This window comes from Scyliorhinus torazame, chromosome 27 (assembly GCF_047496885.1).
Source record: "Scyliorhinus torazame isolate Kashiwa2021f chromosome 27, sScyTor2.1, whole genome shotgun sequence".
In the NCBI taxonomy this organism is placed as follows: Eukaryota; Metazoa; Chordata; class Chondrichthyes; order Carcharhiniformes; family Scyliorhinidae; genus Scyliorhinus; species Scyliorhinus torazame.
In genome coordinates, this window is record NC_092733.1 from 11,858,981 (window position 1) to 11,882,251 (window position 23,271).

The window sequence follows — 23,271 nt, forward strand, 5'->3', positions numbered from 1 at the left end:
AGATCGGTGGCCTCGTGTTGCGAAATGTCCGGAGGAGGCATGAAGACATGCGGAGAAGTGCGGCCAGGCGGTGGGCAGGGAACTTTTCGTAGCGCCCTCCTGTTGCGCCATAGAATGGAGCCATCAGCCATTTGGACAACAAAGGACCTGGGGGCAGCCTGCCTGATGATAATAGATGGGGCTGACCAACCTCCCTCAGGCAACTGGACACGAACAACATCGTCTGGAGCCAGCGCAGGTAGATCCTTGGCATGAGCATCATACGTGATCTTCTGCTGGTCCCTGGATCGCTGCACTTTCTGCAGCACTGTGAGGCGGTCAAGGTCTGGAACATGGATGGCTGGAACAGTCGTCCTCAGGTTGCGGTTCATGAGCAGCTGCGCCGGAGACAAACCATTCGACAGAGGGGTTGCCCTGTATGCCAACAGCGCCAGGTTGAAATCCGAAGCTGAGTCTGCAGCCTTGCACAGCAACCGCTTGACAATATGGACCCTTTTTACGGCCTTCCCGCTTGATTGCGAGTAATGGGGATTGGATGTGATGTGACTGAAGTGGTAGGATCGTGCAAAGTCGGACCACTCTTGGCTGTAGAAACATGGGCCATTGTCACTCATTACTGTGAGTGGTATGCTGTGCCTGGCAAACATCTCTTTGCAGGCTTTAATCACTGACTTGGACGTGAGGTCTGACAGTTTCACCATTTCTGGGTAGCTGGAGAAGTAGTCGACCAAGAGCACGTAATCACGCCCATTTGCGTGAAAGAGTTCTATCCCCACCTTGGACCACGGAGAAGTCATGATCTTGAGCTGTTGCAGTGTTTCCTTGGGCTGAGCTGGTTGAAACTTCTGGCATGTTGTGCAGTTGAGGACCGTGTTGGCAATGTCCTGGCTGATGCCAGGCCAGTAGACTGCCTGCCGAGCTCTGCGTGGACATTTTCCGACCCCGAGGTGACCCTCATGGATCTGTCTGAGCACCATGGCTTGCATGCTTTGGGGAATGACGAATCTATCTAGTTTAAGAAGGATCCCCTCGACAACTGTTAACTCGTCCTTAATGTTGAAGAACTGGGGGCACTGCCCCATTTGCCAGCCATGGGCAAGGTGTTACACAAAGTCTTGGAAGGGGGAACAGGATGGTCATGAGGGGCGTTAAGGGAGGGGTTAGTGGGTAGGTAAATGCCGGGGAAGGAAATGGTTGGGGTAACGGGATGTTGAGCTCAAGGACAGCCTCGTACAAGGAGTATATGGAGACTATGAGGGCCTCCCTGAGCCTCCTTGTATGTTGGACTCTCGTCGCAGCCTGTCCTCCATTCTCAGGATCCCCCTTAGGCCTGTCCTTCAACACCCCCCCCCCCCCCCCCCCCCCCCCGGTCCGCCTCCTGTCTCTACTCCCGCAGCATGTAACCCCACTGCTGTGCCAGATTGTGGAGACAGAGCAAACCACCACAAAGCATGAGACCCTCCGGGGATGTACTGCAGGGCACCAGGCACAGGAACCGCATTTTGAACAGTCTGATGCACCATTCAATGACAGCACAGGTGGCAATATGGGTCTCATTATATCGGGTCTCCGCCATGGTCTCAGGCCTCTGCACCAGCATCATCAGCCACGTCCTCAGCGGCTATCCCTTGTCCCCTACGAGCCAAGCCATCAGCTTAAGATGGTTCTCAAAGACACCGAGGATCTCCAAGTGCCCCGGGATGTGGCTGTCATGCATGCTCCCAGGATAGCAGGCACACACATACATGATTCTGAGGCAGTGGTCGCACACAACCTGAACATTCATGGAGTGAACCCCTTCCTATTAATATAGGACACTGTCCTAGTGCTTACAGGGCAATATGCGTGCCATCGATCACCCCTGGGAATCCCGTGAATGGTAGCAAATCCTGCAGCCCAGGTATCCTGGTGCGCCTGCCACAACTTGAAGATGATATAGTCTGATGCCCGTACATATAGGGCATCCATGACCTCCCGGATGCACCTGTGGGTGAAGACTGGAATTAGCCACACAGGTCCCCACTTGAGCCCTGGAATGACCCAATGCCATCGATGCTGACGGCCTTTGGAAACGGGTGTCCTCCTCCTCCATGAGGTGCTATGTCCGCACTCTCCATCTCTGCTGAGATGGAGTTTCTGCGGCGCATCCTCCTCGTCAGCTCATGGAAAATAATAATAATAATAATCGCTTATTGTCACAATGAAGTTACTGTGAAAAGCCCCTAGTCGCCACATTCCGGCGCCTGTTCAAGAAGGCCGGTACGGGAATTGAACCCGCGCTGCTGCCTTGTTCTGCATTACAAGCCAGCTATTTAGCCCAGTGTGCTAAACCAGCCTCTACCAATGACCAATGATTCCTTGGGCCATTGCTGGCCCCTCCTTCTGGCTCCCTCCTCAGCCTGATGGGCTGCCAGGTCTTCAGGGTGTGCGGTGGTTCTCTGCACATGGGGTATCGTCTCCAGCCTGCATTGATATTGCTGCGGGCTCTGGTGTCTGCCTGCCTCAGCTGCTACACAAGGGTAGTCTCTGCGGGATCCACGCCAGCAAACATTATTGTAGCTGGAAAGAATTGGAAAAGGAGAAAGAGACCTACAATTAGTTCGGACTTCCATCCCGGGACTCTCAAATCACCCAAGCCTCTCCCACCCTTACCATGACCGTCCCGTCTTCTCTCAGAGTGCCATCCAGTGAGACAGTTGTGCTGGCGGACCTTGTTTCACACACTCACCCCCAACCACATCAGTAACCTCTAGGCCCTACACCTCTGCTAGGGACATTAGGGAGCTCGTGCTCAGCTGTCCTCTGCTCATCCAGACACTTACCCTTTAGCAGCAAGGGGATCCTCAGTGGTGAAGCCCTGCTCTTTAATCTTTGATTGTTGGCAGCTATCCCTTTGGTGATAGGGAACCCCTTAGGGGATCGAGGTTTGTCCTCGAACTCGCCATGTTTTCAGAAAGTCTTCAGATGTCTTTGAGGTTTCGAGGGTTTCATTTGCCAGTGCTTCCTTGCATATAACACACAGAAACTTTGCATTCTGATTTGCAGTGGCACAATGAATAAACCCATCCCTCAAATAATCATCTTTATGCTGCTTTGTTCCTGTTTTTAGCTTCTTCTTCATGGGTTGTTCACCAGAGGCCCTGGAGTTCAAAGTGGAGGAACGCAGGAATCTCTCTTGCGCTCATAATACACGACTTCAATGTACGGGGCTCATGACCTGCTCTCTGTCGCTGCTTCCAGTGGGAGGACTCTGTCGTTTGCTGAAAAAAAAATGGCCCTGGACAGCACGCCGACATCAGGAGGAGACGGTCCACCCCACTGGGCTCCGGGACTGTGCACTGGTTGATCCGGCACGCACGTGCGGGATGGCCAGCAATCGCGAAAGTCCACATTTTTAAAAGCCAGTCGTGGCGATCGCGCTGTGACCTCCCCCCCAAAAAAAATACCTGCGACTCACCTGTAGGTCACGACCCTGAGTTTGAAAACTCCGGAGCTGGAGTCTGCTCACAGTCAAAGGGGGTGAAGTTGACTTTCATGTTCACATCTCCCCTTTACATGCAAAGACTTATTTTTCTATTTTAAAAGTCCTCAAAGTCTGTCATTCTTAAAGATAATTAAAGCATCCAAAAAGCTGAACAAAATATAAACATTTTTGTGGGTTACTACCGAGGGAAATAATTGATGCTTACTTCTCGCTAAAGTCAGTTCAGTTTTGCTGAGTTGATCTTTAAATTCTTGGAGATGGTTGCAACAATCAAGGAAGGCAGCTTTACATTCTTTGCCAAGTCGTATTCTCATTATTCTCTTGTTACATGAAAATCCCATTAGGTTTGGCCTCATTCCATCACGGCAACATGTCCAGGACATTTTGGATTTCTGCTGACTCACTAAAATAAAAAATATATAATGAAATAAATCGCAAGTGTAAATATAAAATACCAAAGAAAAGGAAGTAAAATGTGACCTTTCAAAAAGAAATTTAAACGTTTTCAAGAAATGGACTAAACGTGGAAAGGATTTTTCGAAGATATTTAACAGATTGGGGATTTTACATGAATCCTGGATAAAACAGCATAGAGTCATAGAGTTTTACAGCATAAAAAGAGGCCCATCGGTCCATCATATCTGCACTGGCCATTAAGCACCAGTCTATTATAATCCCTTTTTCCACTTCCGGTTGCGGCAAGGATGAGCTAGCCGCACGTTTCAGCGGCTCCAGCTCCGACAGACCTTCGGGCTCTTTTAAAAAAACCCGGTGGGAGGTGCATGGGAAGGGAGTCCCCCCCCCCGAACGACGGAGGAAAAACCGGCGGCGGCGGCGGCGGCTGCAGCCCGAAGAATCTGCAACCAGAAGGTCAGAGGGAGTGGAACAAAATGGCGGCGGAGGGATCGCAGGTGACATGGGGGCCTGAGCAGGACGAGGTTGTGAGACGGTGCGTGGACCTGCTGAAGAAGGACGTAATGACCCCGATGTTACAGGCAATTGAGGGGCTTAAAGAGACTTTAAAGACCCAGGAGACTGAGCTTCGCGTGATGGAGCAGAAGGTATCAGGTATTGAGGACGAGGTCCTGGGCCTGGCGGTTAAGACTCAGACGCACGAGGCACTTCATAAAAAGTGTGCTGACAGGATTGAGGCCCTTGAAAATGGAGCGCGAAGGAAGAACCTTAGGATACTAGGTCTCCCGGAGGGTGTGGAAGGAGTGGACTGTGGAGCGTATGCAAGTAAGATGCTGAGCTCACTGATGGGTGCTGAGGCCCCTGCGGGCCCCATGGAGGTGGAATGGGCAAATCGGATCCCGGCGAGAAGACCAAAAGTGGGAGAACCACCGAGGGCGATAATCGTGCGATTCTACCGCCTTAAGGACAGAGAAGAGGTCCTGAGATGGGCTAAAAAGGTGCGGAGTAGCAGTTGGGAGAATGCTGTGGTACGGATATACCAGGACTGGAGTGCGGAGGTGGCGAGAAGGAGGGCGAGCTTTAACCGAGCCAAAGAGGTTCTGCACAAAAGGAAGGTGAAGTTTGGGATGCTGCAGCCAGCAAGACTATGGGTCACGTATCAGGAGAGACACTATTATTTTGAGACGGCGGAGGAAGCATGGTCCTTCATCAATGAAGAGAAACTGGACCGGAACTGAGGGACTGATGCTGCAGGGAATTGTTATTGTTATTGTTTTTGTTAATGTTATGGTGAAAATGAATCGATAGGTAAACAGGGGAAGGGGGGGGACACTGGGGAAATGTGGGCGCCGGTGAGGGGGGAAAGGCGGGACATAGTCGAAGAATAGGGAAGGGGAGGGGGAGGGGAAAGGGAGCTGAGCCATAAGAGGCGGGTTAGGTAAAGGGATGTTCCCGCGCCAGAAAGAATAAGGCGGGAAAACAGGCGCAAGGCGGATGGGAGTTCCCTCACACCGGGGGGGCCGAGGAGTGAGCAGGAGTAGCCGGGGTCAGTTGAAGTCAGCTGACTTACGGAAGTGATATGGGGGGAGCAATCAAGCTAGATAGGGATCTAGCGGGGGGGGGGGGGGGGGGGAGGGGGGAGGGGGGGGGAAGGGGGCAACTGGGTTGCTGCTGCGGAAATCCAAAAGAAAATGGCTAAAGAGTGGGTGATCGGGGGCGGAGTGCGACGCTGGGGGAGCGAGCGGGAGCGCGCGGGAGCGCGGAGGCGGAATAGGGGACTGGCCTAGAGAAGGTAATGGCTAGTCGACACGGGAGGGGGGCAGGTAGCCCCCCCAGTGAGGCTGATCACGTGGAATGTGAGAGGCCTGAATGGACCGATAAAAAGGGCCCGAGCGCTCGCGCATTTGAAAGGACTAAGGGCAGACGCGGTTATGCTCCAAGAGACGCACCTAAAGGTGGCGGACCAAGTTAGGCTAAGGAAAGGATGGGTGGGTCAGGTGTTCCACTCAGGACTGGACGCAAAGAACAGAGGGGTGGCCATTTTGGTGGGGAAACGGGTAGCATTTGAAGCAAAGAACATCGTAGCAGACAGTGGAGGTAGATATGTAATGGTGAGTGGTAGGCTGGAGGGAATGGAGGTCGTGTTGGTTAATGTGTATGCCCCAAATTGGGACGATGCGGGGTTCATGAGACGGATGCTGGGGCGTATTCCGGACCTGGAGGCAGGAAATTTGATTTTAGGAGGGGACTTCAACACGGTGCTGGACCCGGGGCTAGATAGATCCAGCTCAAGGACCGGAAGAAGGCCGGCAGCGGCCAAGGTACTTAAGGGGTTTATGGACCAAATGGGGGGAGTGGATCCATGGCGATTTCTTAGACCCAGGGCTAGGGAGTATTCCTTCTTCTTCCATGTCCATAAAGTGTACTCCCGGATAGATTTTTTTGTTTTAGGAAGGTCGTTGATCTCTAGGGTGGAAGAAGCTGAATACTCAGCCATAGCGGTTTCGGACCATGCCCCACATTGGGTGGACCTGGAAGTAGGAGAGGACAGGGAGCAGAGAACACTCTGGCGATTAGATGTGGGACTGATGGCGGATGAGGGAGTGTGTGCAAGAGTGAGGGGGTGTATTGAGAGATACCTGGAGGTCAATGACGACGGCGAGGTCCCTGTGGGAGTGGTCTGGGAAGCACTAAAAGCGGTGGTCAGAGGAGAACTGATTTCTATTGGGGCCTACAAAAGGAAAACAGAGGCCAAGGAAAGGGATAGACTACGGGGGGAGATCTTAAGGGTGGATAGGGAATTTGCAGAGACCCCGGAGGAGGAGCTGTACAGGGAGAGGAGACGACTCCAGACCGAGTTTGTCCTTCTGACCACCAGAAAGGCGGAGGTACTGTGGAGGAAGGCACAGGGGAGGAGGTATGAATATGGGGAAAAGGCTAGTCGCCTGTTGGCGCACCAACTGCGAAAGAGGGCAGCAGCGAGGGAGATAGGAGGAATTAGGGATGAAAGGGGAGACACTGAGCGAAGGGCAGGAAAGATAAACGAGGTGTTTAAGACCTTTTATGAGGAACTGTATAGGTCTCAGCCCCCAGAGGGAGAGGAGGGGATGCGGCAGTTCCTGGACCAATTGAGGTTCCCGAAAGTGGAGGAGCAGGAGGTGGAAGGCCTGGGGGCACCGATTGAGGTGGACGAGGTTATTAAGGGACTGGGAAGCATGCAAGCAGGGAAGGCCCCGGGGCCGGACGGGTTCCCGGTGGAATACTACAGAAAATATGTGGACTTGTTGGCCCCGTTGTTGGCGAGGACGTTCAATGAGGCCAGGGAAGGGGGGACTCTACCCCCGACGATGTCGGAGGCGACGATATCGCTAATTTTGAAGAGGGACAAAGATCCGTTGCAGCGCGGGTCCTATAGACCTATTTCACTATTGAACGTGGACGCCAAATTGCTGGCAAAGGTGCTGGCATCGAGGATAGAGGACTGTGTCCCGGGGGTGGTGCACGAAGACCAGACTGGGTTCGTAAAAGGGAGACAACTGAATGTTAACTTGCGACGACTATTAGGGGTGATAATGATGCCCTCAGTGGAGGGGGAGGCAGAGATAGTGGCGGCAATGGACGCAGAGAAGGCATTTGATAGGGTGGAGTGGGAGTATTTATGGGAAGTGTTAAGGAGGTTTGGGTTTGGGAACGGGTTTATTCGCTGGGTTAGGCTACTTTATGGGGCACCAACGGCAAGCGTAGTTACAGGTCGACATAGATCGGAGTATTTCCGATTACATAGGGGAACAAGACAGGGATGCCCGCTGTCTCCATTGTTGTTTGCATTGGCAATTGAACCTCTGGCCATGGCGCTGAGAGACTCCAGGAAATGGAGAGGGGTGACTAGAGGGGGAGAAGAACACCGAGTCTCGTTATACGCGGATGACCTATTGTTATACGTGTCGGACCCAGCGGGGGGGATGATAGAGGTTATGCGAATTCTGAGGAGGTTCGGGGAATTTTCGGGGTATAGATTAAATATGGGGAAGAGTGAACTATTTGTGATACATCCAGGGGACCAGAGTAGAGAGATAGAAGGCTTACCGCTGAGGAAAGTGGAAAGAAACTTCCGATACCTGGGGATTCAGATCGCTAGGAGCTGGGGAACCTTGCACAGACTTAATCTGACACGGCTGGTAGAACAAATGGAGGAGGACTTTAAGAGGTGGGACATGCAGCCTTTATCGCTGGCGGGCAGGGTGCAAGCAATTAAGATGATGGTCCTCCCGAGGTTCTTATTTGTATTCCAATGTCTCCCTATTTTAATCACCAGGACCTTTTTTAATAAAATAGACAGGAGCATTACGAGCTTTGTGTGGGCAGGGAAAGTTCCGAGAGTAAGGAGAGGGTTCCTTCAGCGCAGTAGGGACAGAGGAGGACTGGCACTACCGAACTTGGGAGATTATTATTGGGCCGCCAATGTGGCAATGATACGTAGGTGGATGATGGAGGGTGAGGGAGCGGCGTGGAAAAGGCTGGAGAGAAGGTCCTGTAACGGGACGAGTCTAGAGGCGCTGGTGACGGCACCGCAACTGCTCTCACCTAAAAAGTACACCACAAACCCAGTGGTGGCGGCAACACTGAACATATGGGGACAGTGGAGGCGACAGAGAGGGGTGCGGGGAGCCCTGGTTGGATCCCCTATCAGGAACAACCATAGGTTCGCCCCAGGAAGAATGGATGGAGGATTTCAGAGCTGGTACCAGTTGGGAATTAGGAAGGTGGGAGATTTATTCATAGATGGGACTTTTGCGAGCTTGGGAGCATTGGAGGAAAAGTATAAGTTACCCCGGGGAAATTTCTTGAGATATATGCAGGTGAGGGCGTTTACTAGACAACAGGTGAGGGAATTTCCGTTGCTCCCGACGCAGGGGATACAGGACAGGGTGCTTTCAGGGGTGTGGATCGGAGAGGGCAAGGTGTCAGAGATTTACAGAGAGATGATGGAAGAGGGGGAGGAGTCGGTGGGAGAACTAAAGGGAAAGTGGGAAGAAGAATTAGGGGAGGAGATAGAAGAGGGTATGTGGGCTGATGCCCTAAGCAGGGTAAACTCCTCTTCCTCATGCGCCAGGCTTAGCCTGATTCAATTTAAGGTGCTACATAGAGCACACATAACGGGGGCAAGATTGAGCTGGGGATCGGGGAGGGGTGGGGAGTGCCGGGCTGGGGATCGGGGGGGGGGGGGGGGGGGTAGGGTGGGGAGTGATGGGCTGGGGATCGGGGGGGGGGTAGGGTGGGGAGTGCCGGGCTGGGGATCGGGGAGGGGTGGGGTGGGGAGTGCCGGGCTGGGGATCGGGGAGGGGTGGGGAGTGCCGGGCTTGAGATCGGGGGGTGGGGGGAGTGGGTGGGGAGTGCCGGGCTGAGGATCGGGGGGGTGGGTAGGGTGGGGAGTGCAGGGCTGGGGATCGGGGGGGGGTGGGTAGGGTGGGGAGTGCCGGGCTGGGGATCGGGGAGGGGTGGGGAGTGCCGGGCTGTGGATTGGGGGGTGGGGGGGTAGGGTGGGGAGTGCCGGGCTGTGGATCAGGGAGGGGTGGAGAGTGCCGGGCTGGGGATCGGGGGGGGGGGGGCGGGGGTAGGGTGGGGAGTGCCGGGCTGGGGATCGGGGAGGCGTGGGGAGTGCCGGGCTGGGGATCGGGGCGGTGGGGGGGGGGGGGGAGCGGGGTAGGGTGGGGAGTGATGGGCTGGGGATCGGGGGGGTAGGGTGGGGAGTGCCGGCCTGGGGATCGGGGAGGGGTGGGGAGTGCTGGGCTTGGGATCGGGGGGTGGGGGGAGTGGGTGGGGAGTGCCGGGCTGAGGATCGGGGGGGGGGGTAGGGTGGGGAGTGCCGGGCTGGGGATCGGGGAGGGGCGGGGAGTGCCGGGCTGTGGATCGGGGGGGGGGGGGGGGGGGGTAGGGTGGGGAGTGCCAGGCTGGGGATTGGGGAGGGGTGGGGAGTGCCGGGCTGGGGAACGGGGGGGGGGCGGAGTGATGGGCTGGGGATCGGGGGTGTAGGGTGGGGAGTGCTGGGCTGGGGATCGGGGGTGGGGGGAGTGGGTGGGGAGTGCCGGGCTGAGGATCGGGGGGGGGGGTAGGGTGGGGAGTGCTGGGCTGGGGATCGGGGGGGGGTGTAGGGTGGGGAGTGCCAGGCTGGGGATTGGGGAGGGGTGGGGAGTGCCGGGCTGTGGATCGGGGGGGGGGGGGGGGCGGGGTAGGGTGGGGAGTGATGGGCTGGGGATCGGGGGGGGGGTAGGGTGGGTAGTGCCGGGCTGAGGATCGGGGGGGGGGGGGTAGGGTGGGGAGTGCCGGGCTGGGGATCGGGGAGGGGCGGGGAGTGCCGGGCTGTGGATCGGGGGGGGGGGGGGGGGTAGGGTGGGGAGTGCCAGGCTGGGGATTGGGGAGGGGTGGGGAGTGCCGGGCTGGGGAACGGGGGGGGGGGCGGAGTGATGGGCTGGGGATCGGGGGTGTAGGGTGGGGAGTGCTGGGCTGGGGATCGGGGGGTGGGGGGAGTGGGTGGGGAGTGCCGGGCTGAGGATCGGGGGGGGGGGTAGGGTGGGGAGTGCTGGGCTGGGGATCGGGGGGGGGTGTAGGGTGGGGAGTGCCAGGCTGGGGATTGGGGAGGGGTGGGGAGTGCCGGGCTGTGGATCGGGGGGGGGGGGGCGGGGTAGGGTGGGGAGTGATGGGCTGGGGATCGGGGGGGGGGGGTAGGGTGGGTAGTGCCGGGCTGAGGATCGGGGGGTGGGGGGAGTGGGTGGGGAGTGCCGGGCTGGGGATCGGGGAGGGGAGGGGAGTGCCGGGCTGGGGATCGGAGGGGGGTGGGGGAGGGGGGGCGGGGTAGGGTGGAGAGTGATGGGCTGGGGATTGGGGTGGGTGGGGAGTGCCGGGCTTGGGATCGGGGGTGGAGGGAGTGGGTGGGAAGTGCCGGGCTGGGGATCGGGGGGGGTGGGTAGGGTGGGGAGTGCCAGGCTGGGAATCGGGTAGGGGTGGGGAGTGCCGGGCTGTGGATCGGGGGCGGGGGGGGGGGGGGCGGGGTATGGTGGGGAGTGGTGGGCTGGGGATCGGTGGATGGGGGGAGTGGGTGGGGTGTGCCGGGCTGAGGATCGGGGGGGGTGGGGGGAGGGGGTAGGGTGGGGAGTGCCGGGCTGGGGATCGGGGAAGGGTGGGGAGTGCCTGGCTGGAGATCGGGGGGGGGTGGGGTAGGGTGGGGAGTGATAGGCTGGGGATCGGGGTGGGGTGGGGAGTGCTGGGCTGGGGATCGGGGGTGGGGGGGGGGAGTGCCGGGCTTGGGATTGGGGGGTGGGGGGAGTGGGTGGGGAGTGCCGGGCTGGGGATCGGGGGGGGTGGGCGGGGTAGGGTGGGGAGTGATGGGCTGGGGATCAGGGAGGGGTGGGGAGTGCCGGGCTGGGGATGGGGGATAGGCGGGGTAGGGTGGGGAGTGATGGGCTGGGGATCGGGGGGGTTGGGTAGGGTGGGGAGTGCCGGGCTGGGGATCGGGGAGGGGTGGGGAGTCCCGGGCTTGGGATTGTGGGGTGGGGGAAGTGGGTGGGGAGTGCCGAGCTAAGGATCGGGGAGGGGTGAGGAGTGCCGGGCTGGGGATCGGGGAGGGGTGGGGAGTGCCGGGCTGGGGATCGGGGAGGGGTGGGGAGTGCCGGGCTGGGGATCGGGGGGTTGGGTGGGGTAGGGTGGGGAGTGATGGGCTGGATATCGGGAGGGTGGGTAGGGTGGGGAGTGCCGGGCTGGGGATCGGGGAGGAGTGGGGTGTGCCGGGCTGGGGATCGGGGGGAGGTGGGGTGGGGAGTGCCGGGCTTGGGATCGGGGAGGGGTTGGGTGTGCCGGGCTGGGGATTGGGGGGAGGTGGGGTGTGGAGTGCCGGGCTGGGGATTGGGTGGGGTGAGGAGTGCCGGGTTTGGGGGGGGGGGGGTTTGCTTGGCTAAGTGCCAGCTGGCAACAGTGGCGACCATGCAGGCCATGGCACCTGGCTGCGGAGGGGGGGTATGTACAATGATGATATGTCGTCTCCCCCACCCCTGCAGACCGTTATGTTTGGCCATCACCCAGCAATGTTGGCCGCCATGGCGGGGGCCACTGTCCTGCATGTAGCCCGATGGGACCTGGAGCAGGAACATGCAAGGGAGGCGGCGGAGGCTTCCGCAGAGGAGCAGGTGGCAGCTGCCCAGGCTGGAAGGCTGCCCGCCCTACAGGACGAGGAAGGAGGAGGAGGAGCTGGTGGTGGTGCCACGGTGACGGAGGCGCCCGATGAGGCCCCGTGTGTACCGGCCCCGTACGTCGTACCGGGACCTCACGAACCAGGCATGTAGGAGGAGATTCAGGATGAGCCTGGAAACCGTCGCCCATATCTGCCACCTGATGGTACATCTGGCACCGCGTTGGACTGGGGGCGGACACTCTCTCCCTGTGGATGTCAAGGTGATGGTGGCCCTGAACTTTTATGCCACGGGGTCGTTCTAGTCGCTGAGTGGGGACATGTCTGGCATTTCCCAGATGTCGGTGCAGCGGTGCATCTCTGCAGTGACTGATGCCCTGTACGACATTGCGCACCGCTACATCCAGTTCCCTGTGGACCGCGCCCACCAGCCGGTACCCGGGCAGTGTGCATGACTCATTCATTCTGGCCCAATCATTCATCCCCGCCATGTTCGAGGGACACCCCACCGGCTGTGGGGCTAGTTGCTGGGCGACAAGGGTTACCCGTTGCGGGCATGGCTGATGACGCCTATACGGAGGCCACGGACCAACTTAGAGACCCGCTACAACGATGCCCATGCAGCGACCAGGGGTGATGTCGAGAGGTGGTTTGGGCTGCTGAAGATGCGCTTCAGGTGCCTGGACCGCTCTGGAGGGGCCAGATAGGGTCAGCCGCATCGTTGTGGTCTGTTGTGTCCTGCACAATGTAGCCCAGCAGAGGGGCGATGTGCTGGAGGCAGAGGAGGAGGGGGGGGGGGAGGAGCAACATGACGAAGGGCAGGCCTCCCCAGATGAGGAGGATGTGGAGGGGGGGCATTATATAGGACATACGGGCTGGACAGGGATGGGAGGCTGCCCACGATACTGGGCCAGCGGGCACAGAAGGAGTTGATAGCCGCACGGTTCACAGACTAGGGGGGGGGTTGGCTGGGCATGGGCAAGGACAGCGCAGTACGGCACCACCTCACCACCCTCACCCCGCCCACCACCAACCACCCTCACCCTCACCCTGCACACCACCAATCACACTCACCCCGCCCGCCACCAGCCACCCGCATGCACGCCACCTCTCCATTACACATCCACCTGCGGCACAACAGGCAGGCTCACACGGTCGCCAGTGGAAGCGTGTCTATTTCATGGCATGGTGGATTATGACAACCCGCTCTGCGATGAGCTCCGGGCTCTACATCGTTTGACAATGTCTGATTCATAGCCACAGTAACACCCTCCACCTGGATAGTCCATGCATACGGCCTGGGCACTGCAATGCACGGACCCGTCGTCTGCCCGGGGGCGGGGTGGCGAGAGCGACCCGGGGGAGGGGGGGTCACAGTCACCTGAACTTGGCGTCCTATCACCCCTCACACATACTAGCGCTCACTTCCCACCCCACCCCCGCACGCATCGGACAGAGCACAGAGGCAGTTTCTGTCGGTGTAAAAGTGATTATAATGACAAACAGTTCATACACGTGCCCTGCACCTGTGCCAACTTATTCAGTGTCAATCTTTCTGGCCTTACGGGTCCTATGACTACGTCTAGGTGGTTCCCCAGACGGTACAGCAGAACTGGAGGCGGACTCCTGTGATTGCTGCCCTGTGACTAGGGTCCCCTTTGGTGGCCGTTTCCTGGGGCGGCCCGGCTTGGATGGGCCAGGCTGCGCCTTGGGCGGCCGAGATGGTGATCTGCCAGCCTATTCTGCCCGTTTACCACCAGATGCTCCTGGGATGGAAGGGGAGGGGAGTCCGAGCTGTCGCGGTGTTCCAGGATCTCCCCTGCATGGGGACCCAGAACGGGCCCCAGCACCTCCTCCCTCGGGGTGCCCGATGGCCCCTGGGGCTCTCCATGGGTCGGGGATGCAAACGAATCCAGCACCCGAGGCACCTCCGGCACCTGGCGCTGCCAGTCCTGGGGGCCCGCCCTGGTATTGACAGGGGTCTACAACTTTGCAGCCATGGAGCTCAGGGAGTTGGCCATCCCCTTCTGTGTCTGGGCGACACCGGGCTAGCAACTGGACAATGGTGCCGATGCCCTCAGCGATGACCTGCTGGGACTGGGCCATGATGTTGAGCGCCGCTGAGATCTGCAGCTGGCTCTGGCTCATGGCTGCCTGTGAGAGGGTAACCAAGTCCTGGGCCACGGACGACGCCTGCACGGAAAGCCCCAGGCCTTGCATACTGCTCCCCATGTCCGACACCGTCGCACCCATTACCTCCACCGCGGTTGTCACCCGTGCGGTTTCAGCCTGGGTGGCACGAATGACCGGCACCACTCCCTGCTCCTGCACGCGGGTGGACTCCTCCACCTTCGTCTACAGGTGCTGCAAGCTGGCCGTCACCCCCTTCACTTTTCCTAGGGTCCCTGACGGCATCGGGTCTATGGGTGGGTGTGGGAACTCCAGGAACCCGGGACCCGTCTGGGAGGCAGCTGGTTGCTGGAGCCGGGCTGCCCTCGAACGTCCGGCCCCTCGGCTGCTCCTACCTCCACCTGCTGTACCGGGACAGCAGTGTGGTGTGCACCAGTGAGTGTCCCAGAAGCCTCATTGCTAAAGTGACCAACCGAGGTGAGTGTCTCTACGATGGTGGAGGGTGGAGGAGACAGCAGTGACGTAATGTCAAGGTCCTCATCGGACCCGAAGTCCGGGCTCCCCTCGGGTGGTGTGTCCTGTTCGTCTGCCCCTGTGTCCGGGTGTCCTGGCCGTCCGTCCCCTATGGCTGGGTGTCCTGTCCGTCCGTCCCCTGTGTCTGGGTGTCCTGTCCGTCCGCCCCCTGTGTCTGGGTGTCCTGTCCATCCGTCGCCTGTGTCTGGGTGTCCTGTCCGTCCATCCCCTGTGTCTGGGTGTCCTGTCCGTCCATCCCCTGTGTCTGGGTGTCCTGTCCATCCGTCCCCTGTGTCTGGGTGTCCTGTCCATCCGTCACCTGTGTCTGGGTATCCTGTCCGTCCATCACCTGTGTCTGGGTGTCCTGGGTTTGTATGTCCTGTGTGTCGTTGTCATTGGTGTGGGTCCCCTGTGTCGTGGTGTCCTGGGTCGACTGGGATGGGGGCCTGTTGGTGTGGCTGACCTCCCCGTCGCTGGATGTGGCCCTACGACGTCGCCACACTGGCACTAGATGGGGGCGGTGTACGCCTGATGGCCCAGTGGCGTCCCTGGGTCATGCCCACCTCGGAACTGGGTGGGGGCGGCGTATACCTGACGTCTCGGGTCGGTCCCTGGCGTGTGGTCGCCCTGGCACGTCCTGGGCGCAGCGTACACCTGACCTCCCGGGTTGGTCCCTGGCGTGTGGTCACCCTGGCACATCCTGGGGGCGGCATACACCTGAAGTCCCGGGTCGGTCCCTGTGCTGTGAAGCAACAGTGCTACCCACTGTGCTACCGGACTACCTCCCTGTGACCCTTCTTCTGACTTCTTTAAGTTGCGGGGTGACATCTAAAAATGTGCTATCCATGAACCTCAGCCTCAAGCATGTACCGCTGTGCCTCCAGCCAATGCCCAAGCTCCAAAACCCAACTCTCAAGTTGGTCAGGCTGGTGACACTTCGTGCAAATATAGTCAAGGAGCGTCGAGGACTTCCCACATGCTGTAGGCTGTGCAAATGACAGGGCTAGCTCCCCATCATACTTTAAATTAAAAGTCTCTTATATTAAATTTATTCCAAGTAGAAAAATTATTTCCTGCTGTTTCCAAGACTAGAATTTACCCCCTTCCTCTCCACATTCCAACACACAATCCCAATTCTCCAGTCATTCCCATTCATCTCCACATCCCAGGAATGGAATCTTGAGAAGAAGCTCTCAGAGCAGAGAACTTGGAAATTGTCTCTAGGTGAAATGGGCAGGGCTGTTCCCATTCAGTCCATGTTACTGACCTCAGATCATCAGACAGAACCAAGTTGCAGTTTGCTGTCTTTGAATCCAGGCTCAGTGAGCTCTCCTGTGACCGGAGAGTATTTGAAAATGAGCATCTGAACCACTACAATCTCCTCACTTGCCTCCCGCAGTAGGGCTGGGATACATCTCGTCTGGGCTTGGGGATTTATCCACTTTTTAAACCGCTAACACCGCCTCTCTCTCACTCCTAATCTGTTCGATTATTTCACAGTCTCCCTCCCTGCTTTCTATACCTACATCGTCCCTCTCCACAGTGAACAAAGATGCAAAATACTAATTTAATACCTCACTTACGTCTTTCGGCTCCACACACAGATTGCCACATTGGTCCCTAATGGGACCTAATCTCTTAACCTTAATGTACTTCTTTTTAGCCTGAGTAATCAAATAAGTTAATGTGCATGGTAGATGTCATTCATGATTTAATAACATAGGAATAAAACAAACTGGAACAGGAGAAGGCCATTTGGTCCTTCAAGCCTCAATTGGCATTCAGGATGATCATACTGATCTTCTACCACAACTCTATGTTTCCCTTAACTCTTAATCCCCTAAATCCATCATTCTCTGTCTTCCATATATTCAATGGATCAGCATTCACAGTTCTCTGTATTTGAGAATTCCAAAGATTCACAATCTGCTGAGTGAAGAAATGCCTCTTATTCTCAGCCCCTCATCCTGAGATTTCTGTGGATATTGTAAGTTTGATGGGGAAAAATGAACAATTGTACAAATGTAACAAATGCTTACGCACCTTTGAAAGAATTTCTAACATGAATTTCTATGCCATGCTTGATGCGATTAAACATCCTCAAGGTGATTCACAGAAGCAGCTATCAAACAGAATTTGACACCAAGCCACACAGTGACCAACGGGGAACAGCTTAGCTAATGATGTCAGGTGGGATTTACGGCCTCGTCATGGTGTGTTTACAGGCAATGGAGGCGGCATGTCATTGGCCAGTGGAGGGACTCTCTGATCCTACCAATGTCTCTGGTGTTTGCGTGGCTCACACGTCAGGGAACCCGGCACAGTTGGGGTGTTGCCATCGGCGGGTTTGGAATATCGCACAAAGGAATTCACTTTATCACACATTTTCACAAAGGAGGCCAGCGTGGACTCGATGGGCCGAATGGCCGGCCTCCTTTGTGAAAATGTGTGATAAAATGAATTCCTTTGTTGATCTTCACACCCGAATGTTCAACTTCCTCAGCACTTAGCTCCAAGAATTCCACTCCCCTCCCAAAGCACTCTGCTTCTTTAAGATGCTCACTAAAAGCTGCGGGTGGAATTGTCCAGCCCTTCCCACTCGTGGGATATTCCAAATCCGCTGATGGCAACACCCCAACTGTGCCGGGTTCCCTGACGTGTGAGCTGCTCAAGTTTCTGTCCATTCATTTAACCTGTCCATGTTTGTGACTTTTTGTGTCATCCTCACCACTTGCCTTCCCACCTATATTTGTGTCATCTGAAAACTTGGCAGTAGTACATTCCCTTCCCCCATCCAAGCCATTAAGATATATTGTAAATAATGATGGCCCCAGCAATGATCCCTGTGGCACTCCACTAGTTACAGGTTGCCACCCTAAAAATGCCCAAACGTCTGCCTTCTATTAGTTAGCCAATCCTCTATCTATTCTAAAGTATTACCCCCAACACCGTGGAGTGTCTTATTAAGCAACCTTTTCTGTGATGCTTTATTGAATGCTATCAGATAATAAGAATAGACTTTCCTTTTCAACCTTATCCAAACGTCTCATAATCTTGCACACTTCTGTCAAATCACTATTATCCTGTTTATTTTTATGAACACTCGTTTATAAATGCTAATTTATATTTAACTGTTTTAAATTTGGGTTGCCAGTATCAATCGTGTTAATTTCTTGCTCATCATGATTTTTATCAAATGCAGTTATGAGATGGGGGCGTCACAGACTAGAGCAGCATTTACTGCCCATCCCTAGTTGACCTTGAGAGGGTGGTGGTGAGCAGCCTTCTTGAACCGCTGCAGTCCATGTGGTGTAGATACACCCTCAGTGCAGTTAGGGAGGAATTTCCTGGATTTTGACCCTGCAACAGTGAAGGAACAGCCGATTTATTTCCAAGTTAGAATGGTGAGTGACTTGGAGGGAATCTTCCAGGTGGTGTTCGCAACATATGCTGAATTCTAAGCCTTAAAATTCTGCTGGCAACGGCAAGGTTCAAAACAGTTCACATAGGGTTAATTTGCCATAGTTCCTCATTGTTTGGTCAGTTTATAGAGGCATTTACCTGCTAGTATAACTGGTTGTACATAAGAGTTAATTAACAATGTGCCTTCAAGGCAGCATGGTGGCACAGTGGGTTAGCCCTGTTGCGTCACGGCGCCGAGGTCCCAGGTTCAATCCCAGCTCTGGGTCACTATCCGTGTGGAGTTTGCACATTCACCCTGTGTTTGCATGGATTTTGCCCCCGCAGCCCAAAGATGTGCAGGCTAGGTAGATTGGCCACACAAAATGCCCCTTAATAGGAAAAAATGAATTGGGTACCCTAAATTTAAAAAAAATGTGCCTTCAAGAAACCTGCCTTGCAGATGTTTGCATCAATATCAAGGAAAATATGTCGCCAACAGAAAAATATATCCGGTCCCTGTAAAGTTTCCATCCACAGTATATTTCTGCATATTACTGGAACAGTGGAAATGCATGTGTCACACTTGTCACATTAATAGAAGCAAATTGAGACGCAATAATTTATCAGACATTTGTTTTCATGGAGAAGAATGGTGGCTACCAGTTATATAGAAACATCACAGAAACGTTCTAACATTTGGGTTAAAAAAGCTGCCCGAAAAATGACCCTTACAAATGTGATTAATTGCAAAGCGCTATTTCTTAAATCAGAAACACATACATTTGGTTGCCTTAAGGTCCATTATTTCCGTTGAACGACGTTTACGTTTCATTGGCTGTTTGCATTTCAGCTCTGCAATTGACAATTGAAATAGACGCATGTTAAAATATGAGTTACAGGCCTGCAGTTTCAAACAATCTTGATGCACAGTATAAATTTTGCAAACCCAACTGCATGCTCCTAATGTCCTCATTGTACAGATTATTCCAGCAAATTAAGAAGAGAATTTATCAGCAGCAAAATACCGCGAATGGTGGAACTCGGCAGCAAGTGTGGCTGAAGTGGGGATTTTAATTAGTGAAAGTAACGATTTCTGAAAGGATGATTATTGGAGGTGCTGGTAATCGGGGGAGATTTAAATTAGAATCGAGGTGGAATCAGTGCTATGCAGATATGTATCGTCAAGCTGGACTAGATTTCAGCAAAATTAAAGGACACTGCATTAAACCATTATTTATTCAAGTTATCACTGTAAATAGAACTCAACCATTGCCAGGCTTCCCTTTATGTGAAGTTACTGATGTTAATTCCATAAGACCATAAGACACAGGAGCAGAATTAGGCCACTCGGCCCATCGAGTCTGCTCCGCCATTCAATCATGGCTGATATTTTCTCATCCCCATTCTCCTGCCTTCTTCCCAGAACCCATGCTACCCTTATTAATCAAGAACCTATCTATCTCTGTCTTAAAGACACTCAGTGATTTGGCCTCCACAGCCTTCTGCGGCAAAGAGTTCTACAGATTCACCACCCTCTGGCTGAAGAAATTCCTCCTTATCTGTTTTAAAGGGTCGTCCCTTTAGTCTGAGATGGTGTCCTCTGGTTCTAGTTTTTCCTACAAGTGGAAACATCCTCTCCACGTCCACTCTATCCCGGCCTCGCAGTATCCTGTAAGTTTCAATAAGATTCCCCCATATCCTTCTAAAGTCCAACGGGTACAGCCCCAGAGTCCTCAACCGTTCCTCATACGACAAGTTCTTCATTCCAGGGATCATTCTTTTGAACCTCCTCTGGACCCTTTCCAAGACCAGTACATCCTTCCCCAGATACGGGGCCCAAAACTGCTCATAGTAATCCAAATTGGGTCTGACCAGAGCCTTATACAGCCTCAGAAGTACATCCCTGGTCTTGTATTCTTGACATGAATGCTAACATTTCATTTGCCTTCTTAACTGCCGACTGAACCTGCACATTAACCTTTAGAGAATCGTGAACAAGGACTCCCAAGTCCCTTTGTGCTTCTGATTTCCTCAGCATTTTCCCATTTAGAAAATAGTCTATGCCTAAATTCTTCCTTCCAAAGTGCATAACCTCACACTTTTCCACATTGTATTTCATTTGCCACTTCACTGCCCACTCTCCTAGCTTTACCAAATCCTTCTGCAGTCCCCTTGCTTCCTCAATAATGCCTGTCCCTCTGCAGATCTTTGTATCATCTGCAAACTTAGCAACAGTGCCTTCAGTTCCTTCTTCCAGATCATTAATGTATATTGTGAAATGTTGTGGTCCCACCACAAGTCACTGGCTGTCATCCTGAAAAAGACCCCTTTATTCCCACTCTCTGCCTTCTGCCAGTCTGCCAATTGTCTATCCATGCCAGGATCTAACCCTTAACACCATGGGCTCTTAACTTATTTAACAGTCTCCTATGCGGCACCTTGTTAAAGGCCTTCTGGAAATCTAAATAAATCACGTCTACTGGTTCTCCTTTGTCTAACTTCCTTGTTACCTCCTCAAAAAACTCTTATCAGATTTGTCAGACATGATCTCGCTTTGCTGTGCTGACTCAGTCCTATTTTACCATGCACTTCCAAGTACTTCGCAATCTCAACTTTAATAACAGACTTTAAAATCTTACCAATGACCGAAGTCAGGCTAACTGGCCTATAATTTCCCGTCTTCTGCCTCCCTCCCTTCTTAAACAGTGGTGTTACATTAGCCACTTTCCAGTCCTCTGGGACCCTTCCTGCCTCCAGTGATTTCTGAAAGATCACCACCAATGCCTCCACAATCTCCTCAGCTATCTCTTTTAGGACCCTGGGGTGTAGTTCATCTGGTCCAGGTGACTTATCCACCTTCAGACCTTTCAGCTTCGCCAGAACCTTCTCCTTAGTGATGGCCTCTGCGCTCACCTCTGCCCCCTGATTCTCCTCTGGCATCCCACTGGTGTCTTCCACCGTGAAGACTCATGCAAAGTAACTATTCAGGTTCATCTGCCATTTCTTTGTTTCCTATTATTACTGGAGGCTTTAGAGAGGGTGCAGAAGAGATTTACCAGAATGTTGCCTGGTATGGAGGGCATTAGCTATGAGGAGCGGTTGAATAAACTCGGTTTGTTCTCACTGGAACGATGGAGGGGCGTTGAGGGGCGACCTGATAGAGGTCTACAAAATTATGAGGGGCATAGACAGAGTGGATAGTCAGAGGCTTTTCGCCGGGGTAGAGGGGTCAATTACTAGGGGGCATAGGTTTAAGGTGAGAGGGACAAGGTTTAGAGTAGATGTACGAGGCAAGTTTTTTACACAGAGGGTAGTGGGTGCCTGGAACTCGCTACCGGAGGAGGTGGTGGAAGCAGGGACGATAGTGACATTTAAGGGGCATCTTGACAAATACATGAATAGGATGGGAATAGAGGGATACGGACCCAGGAAGTGTAGATGATTGTAGTTTAGTCGGGCAGCATGGTTGACACGGGCTTGGAGGGCCGAAGGGCCTGTTCCTGTGCTGTACATTTCTTTGTTCTTTGTTCTTGTTCTCCAGCCACGTTTTCCAGTGGTCCAATGTCTACTTTTGCCTCTCTCTTACCTTTTATATAATGAAAGAAATTCTTCCTGTCTTCTTTTATATTACTAGCTAACTTGCACTCATATTTCATCTTCTCTCCCCTTATTGCTTTTTTATTGCTCGCTTTTAAATGATTCCCAATTCTCTGGCTTCCCACGAATCTTTGCCACTTTATATGCATTTTCTTTTGCTTTTATGCTGTCCTTGATTTCCCTCGTCAACCCTGGATGCCTTGTCCTCCCCTTAACATGCTTCCTCCTCCTTGGGATAAATTTTTGCTGTGCCTCCTGCATAACCCCCCAAAACTCCTGCATTTGCTGTTCCACTGTTTTCCCTGCTCGTCTCCTTTTCCAATCATAGAATCGTAGAATCATAGAATTTACAGTGCAGAAGGAGGCCATTCGGCCCATCAAGTCTGCACCGGCCCTTGGAAAGGGCACCCTACCCAAGCCCACACATCCACCCTTTCCCCATAACCCAATAACCCCACCCAACTTTTTTGGACACTAAGGGTAATTTAGCACGGCCAATCCATCTAACCTGAACATCTTTGGACTGTGGGAGGAAACTGGAGCACGCGGGGGAAACCCACGCACACACAGGGAGAACGTGCAGACTCCGCACAGACAGTGACCCAAGCCGGGAATCGAATCTGGGACCCTGGAGCTGTGAGGCAACTGTGATAACCACTGTGCTACCGCGCTGGCCAGCTCCTCCCTGTTGTCTTTGTAGTTACCCTTATTTAATTGTAAAACCGTCACATCTGACTCCAGCTTCTCCCTCTCAAACTGCAGGGTCACTGCTCCCTAAGAGTTCCTTTACCTTAAGATCCCTAATCAATTAATTATGTTGACTGCTTCCAGGAAACGGTACCTGTCCTTGTAGCAGTCTTGATGTCAGTGCTTGTCACAAATGTTAGTCCTGCATCTGAGAAAACGCCAAGGACATCGCTGCCACTTCCAGGCGTGCAGCCAATGTCATCCTTCTCCACAACGTTCCAGATCTTTATAGAATGCACACAAATCAAGTATGTTTATTAACTACATTGATAAAATAATGGCATAACAACCTATCTTCCCCTCAGTTGGTAGGTTAGTGGTGAAGCAGAAATACCACCAGCTAATCTGTATCCAGCTGTCTTTCCACAAATTAGGGGAAAATACGGTGGACAGGAATGTATGAAATAAGAGTGCGAATAGGCCATTCAGCCCCTCAATCTTGAACCACCGTTTAACTAGGCCTGGCTAATCTTCTAGCTACCTCCACCATTTTCCCACAGTATCCCCAGATCTTTGATGTCTTTAATATTGAGAAATCTATATATCTCTTGAATCCTTGAATATACTCAATAACTGAGTTTCCACAGCACCCTACGGGAGGGAATTCAGAAGATTTACCATCCTGTGAGTGAAGAAATTCCTCCTCATCTCAGTCCTAAATGATCTAGTCTTATTCAGAAACTGTGCTCCTGGTTATAGAGTCCCCCTGCCCGAGGACATATCCTTCCTGCATTTACCCTACTGGGCCCAGTAAAAGTTCTGAATCTTTCAATGTTTCACCTCTCATTCTTCTGAACTCAGG

The 23,271-nt window shown here is 54.1% G+C and overlaps 1 protein-coding gene across 1 annotated transcript in view; it reads right to left on the reverse strand.

Moving 5' to 3' along the window:
• Nucleotides 1-23,271, reverse strand: part of LOC140403203 (venom factor-like) — a 259,736-nt gene that overhangs the window by 175,717 nt on the left and 60,748 nt on the right. The window contains exons 15-17 of the mRNA XM_072490955.1: nucleotides 22,564-22,693; nucleotides 18,906-18,977; nucleotides 3,690-3,887 (exon numbers count right to left, since the gene is read on the reverse strand). Of these exons, the coding sequence (XP_072347056.1) occupies nucleotides 3,690-3,887; nucleotides 18,906-18,977; nucleotides 22,564-22,693 (400 nt within the window). The remainder of the gene's footprint in view (nucleotides 1-3,689; nucleotides 3,888-18,905; nucleotides 18,978-22,563; nucleotides 22,694-23,271) is intronic.